Here is a 7,977-nt window from a genome sequence, read left to right as displayed (position 1 = left end):
ATCATGGGTTAATTTATTACCTCCTTTTTTTTATATCAGGTTACAAATCCAAGATAAAACAGCCAAATAATTTAACTCAAAGAATCCCTGCAGTAACAAAGTGCTGAGGAAGGAAGTAGTTAAACAGTACACCATCATAACAATTATTGAAGAGGTTATTCTACTACTTTATTTAATAACAGTGAGTTGCAAAATTTAAAATAAATTGCTAACCACACTTCATGCACCTTTTAAACAAATTTCCTGCAGTATCTTGACCGGCAACAGATATAATGGTTTATTAAAATATAGCATATTGTCCTGGAGGATGAAAAACCCCTCCGATTTTCTTTTTCCCTAACTCCATGCAACTAATCTAAATTAGTAATAACACAATGTCCCACTTTTCAACAAAAGAAATATGGTAATCCTTCTTTATTGTCATTACACTTAGTCCCAATCAAAAACTCAAGAAATGAACCTCTTAGGGACACAGCTGAAATGAAATCATTAAAAAAAAATGGGCAGACTGAATAAAAAGCAATACATTGAGTGTTAGTAATGTTTCTATAAATCTATTCCAGTTTTCAAGACATTCAACTGTAAAATATGGCAAGTCTCTTGAATGCTCCTTTAACGGCAAAAGTGCAGACCTTATTTTTAATGCATTGTTTTGTGAATATTAATTCAACCAAAATATTTTCATTTTAACTTAACAACATAGCAGCATTGGATGCCATTCAACACCATTTGTCCTTGTCCTCGACAAATTTGCAACATATTTATAACATGTCATTTCAGGCCATAAAAGTCCCTCTTTTTCCCACATTGAGTTTTGTAATGTACCTAAAAGACTAACCTAATGTTCTGTGTATTAGATTATATAATCTAGTCACCTTCATTTGTTAAGTTCAGCTGTTTAGAGGGTCATTGTAGTAGTGTTGGACAGTCTACAATCTAAAAATTAATTTTGTGCCATTTTTTAAAGGTGATCACTATTGCCCCTAAACTTAGGCTGGTGAAAATGAATTAAGTTTTTTTTTTTTAACAGGAATATAAGAGGGTTAACATTAGACAAATTAAATATCTAAGAAGGGAACAAATGTTATGATAGTACATGATGACCATTATTTGACTTTCTAGCATATTGCTTTTTGGGGGGAGGAGGGGGGAGGCAGGGGAAGAAGGAGATACAGATGACCTTTAAGAATGTAGACCACAAGTTTTTGAAAATCTTTAGAACGCAAACAGAGGGTGAAAGAGTGGGTTTTATTACATAAACAAATTTACGCAAACTTAAAAACCTTAAATAATCTTATCATATGACATCATACATAGCTAATTTAAGGGAAAAAAACTGTAAACCAAGACAGCTGTGAAAACTGAATAGGTGAGTGTTATCAAAGTCAACTCATATTGTAAGTTAATGCAACAATCATGTGCATATTGGAGCTGCTGGCAGTCCACAGAAATAACTTAAAAAGAAACAAAACTAGCTCTTAACCTGTGCATATTCACAGCCTAAATAAATCAATACCTTGATCTACTTGGTGGCTACTTGAACTAATCTAGATTTTTCTTGTCTTCGTTCTTTACGGACTCAGTATTCAGTTATTTAAAGAATTAATGCTTTTATATCAAAACATGATTGATCATTCTTTTTTCCTTCCTTCCTCATATGAGTTTGAAAATCCAAAGATGCAGACTGCTTGCCATATCAGCTAAATATCAGACCCACTAAAGACTCTTTGTCAGTCATTATGGAGCAGACAAGAATTCACATTTTTTATCTGCTGCAACTTCTTTCAGTGACAGAGGGTTACGGCTGCCTTCTGTTGCTTCTGTATCGTCGCAGCTTGCTGTGACATAGCTTGAGAGCTCACTTCTACCCTCATGTCTGAAGCTTTTTTAAATTTCAGATGAACTAGACACCAAGTGGAACGATGCTACCGCTCGGGGTCGTCAATTTCAATGGATAAAATATGTTGTCCAGGCACCATCGCAAGACCTAGTACCCTTGGTTCCTCCTTATCATCCAAGTCTAAAAAGCAAAAACAAAAACAAAAAACAATTTCATTTATCAGTAGATAAAAATGAAAGCTTTTTGCTCCCTACTTATTACATGTGAACTTGTATAATCCTTCTCTGCAAAGAACTCATTCATTGCACTTGTGATGTTATATTGTCCACTATACCAAGATGTACGCTGAACATAAAATAAAATTTATTACAATATATCAAGCCATGTCTAATTTACATATAAGAATCTGGGCAGCAATTGTTACTGCCATAAATGTATAGCAATGCTGGATACCGACCATTTGGGAAGGAGAAATACTTGAAAGCTGTCATATGGTATTTTTGTGTAACTTGCATAAATTCATCTCTTTTGTAGTACTTAGCTAAAATTGGCTAAAATGTAAATTATCCATTAATCACTGGTCTTTAAATGGATGGTCCAAATTCTTTCAAGGTTTTGTAGGATCAATAAGAAAGAACCAAAGTAGCAGAAAAATGATCCCACCTTGAGCATTTACATATTCATCACAGGAGCCAAGGATGATGTTCCGGTCTCTATCTGTACAAACAAAAGCACCAACTAGAATTCGCCCGTCCGTCATCTTGATTCTCATAAAGCGATTCAACCACCCTTCGAGGGTTTTACGTGATTGGGATTCTTCAGATATTGAAGAGTTCTGTGTGGAAATAGTGGTGGACTCTGTAGCTGATGCAGTCTCTGAATTTTCACTTGATATGACATCACTAACAGGATCACTTCCAGAATTTTGCTCCTGCTGCTACGTAACGACAACAGAAATAAAAACAAACAAAATGGAGTATAACAAGTATGATGGTATGTATACCATAAACTGTGATAGTAACATCATCAATGTTCTTTTAATTGATTTAGTCCAGTGATTTAGTGCTATCCTTTAGCTATGCGATTTCATCAATGGTTTGACCAGATTTCACCAAAAATGGAAAAAATTATAATTGCAAGCAAGGAAAATTTCCATAATTTTGGATATGCATTGAAGATTACAATATTCTGTTAAGTGCAGAATGTGGAATAATCCTTGAAAGTGTAGCTAAGTACAAAATTGATGTTCCTTAATTTCACTGTGGCTACTTCGTGATATTTTTAAGGATTTGTAGCTTAAAATTGCGATTGTAAAAGTGGTAAAACTTTGGCTCATGAACAGGGCAACTACAGTGTCTATTAAGGTTCCAGTGCCATTCTGCAATAGGTACATACCGCCATACCATTCCGCCATAGGTTACAATCCTATCCACCATGGCGGAAAGGCTCGAAACCTATGGCGAATGGTACATGTTAGGAATGGATTTGACACACTCCTTGTATCAGTGAAACTTTTTTTGATTCGCGTGGAAGGATAGGTACACCGTCTTCAAATGTGACTGTTCGCAGGATAGACTGAATTGTAGTTAAGACAAGATTGGGGTATAGATACACAGTCTTTAATGAACATGCTGATTGAATAGTTTTAACTGTAAGTTCGAGTCGGTACACTGCCTTCAAATATATTTATAGTTGGTTGAATAAATCAAATTAATTTAGGTTGATTGTTTATTAAACAGACCGATTCTGATTGTTGATTTAAATGACAGATTTTTTTGGATTTTGCGGGCCTAGGGAGTGTTAAGCGAAGCAATAAACAGTGAATATAGGCTTACAGTGCACCCACAATGACATGCTTTTTCTGCCATACAATTTACTTTACCACCATCAGGGTAACATAGCAGAATGGCACTTTTTCAATGGCGGAAAGAGCATATTTTCTATGGCGGATGGTACCGATGGCAGAATGTACCGATGACGGAATGACACGGCCCTGTATGTCAAGTATCAGTGTAGCTACATATGTATAACACAACACAAAGTTCGGGAACACGCAAAATTACTGTACACCACCATACTACTATGGTAAGAGAGTTTAATAAAACACCTTATTTCATAATCAGAAGTATCAGTTAGGCCTAACTTTATTTTATCACTTGCACGTTTTGGACAATATTTATTAAGAAGGCCTATCTCCCTCAGTTAAGTCTGTACCTCCATTATTCTGAACGTAGGCTAGGCCTTGGATAGGCTAGCTTACACAAGTTACAGCTACACTACAGAGAGACACCGAATTTGAGGTAATGCCGGGTAGGACCACTGCGGTTGTGCTTCCCTTCCAGCGAAAGAGTTGACTCTGGGCTGGTTATTGTGAGTTGGAGATTGGATTGTACTTGTAACAACCAAACTTCACGGACACATTCTGTTTCCCCAAGGCTATCGGTGTATGCCCTACATGGAATGAAGAATAACTATGGCATGAGATCACTTCGTACGCATATTATTATCCTGCACCCGCGTTAAGAACTAGGTCAAAGTTGAAGTATGTTTCTTAGCAACAACCAGCTTGCCCCAAAGCTAATGGACATCTGTCTGAGCAATGATAATTGGAGGTTGAGTGTCGCGCAAATGGCAACAGCTTATACAAAAGGGTTGTAGCCTAGTGGGTTTGTTACTTTAGACGCAGCGTATGTTCAATCAAAGTGAAGCGAAATAACTAGAACATTAGAAAGAAGAAAGATAGTGACAAGTTTGAATCGTCGGCGGAGACACAGTCTGACAAAATGCGCCCAAAGTATTACACACCAAATGAAGTGGCTGTACACAATACCCTGAAGGATATCTGGGTTTCATTTTTGGGAAAAGTTTACGATCTAACGCCGCTATGTGAAAAGTACAGTGGTAAGATTAATACAAAGCACTGTCACAAATTGACACATTCCTCGATAAGCTAACTGTAACTTTTGTGTAAGTATACATCAAGGCCGTGGCTATTCTTACGACTAGCCGTAACAATTATTTATAAACTATTCTTAGGCGAATTCAAGCGCAGTAAAGTAAATAAAGCAACTGCGCATGTAGTAGCTGTAACCCTAACCCTAACTTTAACCCTAAACCCCAATCCTAACCCTAACCGAAAATTATTGTTACTCCTGGTCGTAAAGATAGTACGCCTGTCATAAAAATAGCAACTGCGCATGCGTAATCGGAAATTATTCTTACGAATAGTCGTAAGAATAGCCACTTTGATACATCAATTGACTCAGAATGCTGTTTGCTATGCTCTGAGCGCCTAAGCTCAGACAGGTCAGGTCCCAGAGAGTATAGTGGTATCATGCTGTGGTAATATTGGTTTTTAGGGAGTAAGATTTCCAATCCCCAAAATATGTGCAAAATTGGGGGAGGGGTGTTAAAAGCTTAAAAAAAACACAAATTGATCAGCGCAAAGCTGAAATGGATTCAAACTCATGAAATATGTAACTCTGCTTCGCTGCAAAAAGTTGAAGTTGCCAGCTGTATCGTTGCCAGTAATATTTGAAGGTGCGTCAATTACGAAGGTGCGTCAATTATGAAGCCTTTACTATACAACCCAAACTGTACAAAAACCCTCAACATCGTTTCAAAAATTAGACAAGCACCATGCATTTACCTTGTTCAGCACCCTCCATTTTACCAAATTTCTCAAATGGGAGGAGACGATAATAACGTTAAAAATTGAGCAACACCCATTTCATATGTAGGCTAGGCAAGATCAATCTTATATTTATAACTTGTGGTCTTGAAAGTATGTATGGCTATCATGTGCTTTAATCCTCACAACTTCCAGTAGCACAATCAAGCCTAGCCTAGCATTACTCTGAATACATAAGACTAAGTCTTTACTAATTTCTTTTAGGAAATGTCCTGCTCAAGCCAATTGTTGCCTCAGCAGGGAAGGATATCAGCCACTGGTTTGACAAGAAAACAAATGATGTAAGTATCTAGGTCTAGGCTTATATTGCTTAAAACAACCGAATTGTTGTGTTTGCAATGTAAAATCTGTTGTCATGTACAGTGCATTCATGTTTCATGAACTCTCTTGGAGACCTATCTTTTAAGGACCTATGTGGACTGTCATAAGGTTGGCACATGTTCTCTTCTTGCCATGGGTAAATACAAAGGCTAAGTGTTAATGACTTGTAATCTGAGACCTGCAAATTTAATCTTCTTTTTTCACAGATTCGTACCCATGTAGATCCCAAAACTGGTTGTATATTCCCTTACACACCACTTGGAAGATTTGTTCACATTCCTCCTCCATGTCCTAGGGCTGATTGGGCAAATGATTTTGGTAGACCATGGTGGAAAGATGACGCCTACTGCATTGGCATCTTATCGGGCAAGACCCGGAGAATAAAAATCATCAATACTCTGACATCGCAAGAACAAGTCATTGAGGTATGAATAAATGAATGTTCTGTATCTTGTATAAATTTAGAAAGCTTACTTTGTTAATAAAAAAAATCCACTCAATAGTCAAAGTGAAAGTATTGAACCCCTGTTACAAGTTTATTAAAGTTGACAAATAGACAACATATTCTTTTTATGGATCAGAGTCAGCATTTACCACTTAAGCCTGGCAACTTAGGGGACAAATATTAGGGAACAAAAACAACTGTTTAATGTTACAAGAACAGATAAAATGTGTATCATGTTGAAGATTGTAATAGGCCAGTGGACCTTAGCAAATTTAAGGACACAATGTGTTGTTTAGGAGCATAATTGTACAACCAGAGACTTGCCATTTCAACAGTTGAGTTAAAAGCAATGGTCGGGCAACCTTCTTGCAAGGTGGTCACGGTGGTGTAATTTTTTCTCTTACTTGGACAGTACAAAATGTTACATGACAAGAATTGATTAAAACAAAAATGCACCAATATTTTTTCTGCCAACGATCCTGATTAAAAGAAAAAAAAACCAATATTTTTTCTGCCAACGATCCTTCACGTGTACTTTAGGTGAGACAGCTACATGAACCTCTTTCATGTCTTGTTTTTCCTTCATACTATTTTGTTCTTCCAGGTCTGCTCGGAGGAAATTATGGATGAGATCCTGTTACGATATTTGAAGTGGAACGCTCACGCTCCTAGCTACACGTGGAAATACGATGGCAACAATCTTGAAATGCATAAAACTCTTGAAGAAAACAGTGTCAAAGATGAGGACGAAGAATTCTACGAACTGAGTATGAACGATAACGACTTTCTACCGGCTCTACATCTTTATTTTAATGATGATCTCACAGAGGCATGATTAAAGAGCTTAAAAACTAACCTCCGAAAATATTCAATATGGTAGACTGTTTTACTTTGTCAACTTGTGAACTATGCTACGGCTGATGTGTCAGAACGTGGTGAGCGTCAATCTGTTACGGGTTTGAGAAAAAAATTGGGTGTCCCAGGATCCCATATGTCATGTTACCATTCATCGTTATCAACCGGTGGTCACATGATGGTGATACGATGCTGGTGCTCCAGAATTGTCAAGAATATATTTGAAATTAATATTGTTCATAATGAGTAACAATTGTCTGACAGAAAACTATAAAAGAGTTACTCACATCGATTGTGACTTCCTATAAATGCTTCTCAGTAAAACAGTTTTGAACGTTTCACTGAATAGATGTGTAGGCTGACAAAGTAATGGCTTTCATTCTTAGAAGGAAATGCAACAAATAACTTGTGCCAGTTGTGCGTATGTGATCTGGTAGGTCACAGTAGAGAATTTGACCAACTTCACTCCGAAGATATCAATCTTTAATTTGTGGTACCTTAAAGAAAGGCATATATGTGAAGAAACTACATGAAGATAGCAGAACACTCTGAGGTTGAAACTTGGTAATGTCAAGTATGTGCACTGCAGACACATTAACAAAATACTCGATTAGTTAAAGGAAATTTGTAATCATCCCATAATTGTTAGATGTTAAAATGCAAACAATGCTTTGTGACATAATTAGACATTCTCTAGTGATCTTGATAATTTTTTTTTTTAAATGTGTACTATTTTCTAACCTTGGAGATACTGTATATTCCAAATGATTTTAATAGAGACACAAACAAAATATTCAGATTTTCAATGAATTTCAGTGAGCCTTC

General features: G+C 36.6%; 2 protein-coding genes across 3 annotated transcripts; one reads left to right on the top strand and one right to left on the bottom strand.

Moving 5' to 3' along the window:
* Positions 1-534: 534 nt before the first annotated feature.
* Positions 535-4,314, bottom strand: LOC139976060 (N-alpha-acetyltransferase 38, NatC auxiliary subunit-like). 2 transcript variants are annotated; one of them, XM_071984472.1, is made up of 3 exons: positions 4,055-4,314; positions 2,504-2,774; positions 535-2,020 (listed from the first exon to the last, which is right to left on the bottom strand). In XM_071984472.1, the coding sequence occupies exons 1-3, from the start codon at positions 4,058-4,060 to the stop codon at positions 1,926-1,928; spliced, it is 372 nt and encodes a 123-aa protein (XP_071840573.1). In that variant the 5' UTR covers positions 4,061-4,314; the 3' UTR covers positions 535-1,925. The 2 variants fall into 2 exon arrangements, with proteins under 2 accessions (XP_071840573.1, XP_071840572.1); XM_071984471.1 differs by having other exon boundaries at positions 2,504-2,777; positions 4,055-4,311.
* Positions 4,315-4,470: 156 nt separating this feature from the next.
* On the top strand, positions 4,471-7,365 carry LOC139976057 (cytochrome b5 domain-containing protein 1-like). Its single transcript, XM_071984465.1, has 4 exons — positions 4,471-4,741; positions 5,736-5,812; positions 6,059-6,277; positions 6,902-7,365. The coding sequence occupies exons 1-4, from the start codon at positions 4,624-4,626 to the stop codon at positions 7,130-7,132; spliced, it is 645 nt and encodes a 214-aa protein (XP_071840566.1). The 5' UTR covers positions 4,471-4,623; the 3' UTR covers positions 7,133-7,365.
* The last annotated feature ends 612 nt before the right edge of the window (positions 7,366-7,977 follow it).

Source organism: Apostichopus japonicus, chromosome 11, assembly GCF_037975245.1.
Source record: "Apostichopus japonicus isolate 1M-3 chromosome 11, ASM3797524v1, whole genome shotgun sequence".
Lineage (NCBI taxonomy): Eukaryota > Metazoa > Echinodermata > Holothuroidea > Aspidochirotida > Stichopodidae > Apostichopus > Apostichopus japonicus.
This window is presented reverse-complemented; position numbering and strand designations above follow the sequence as displayed.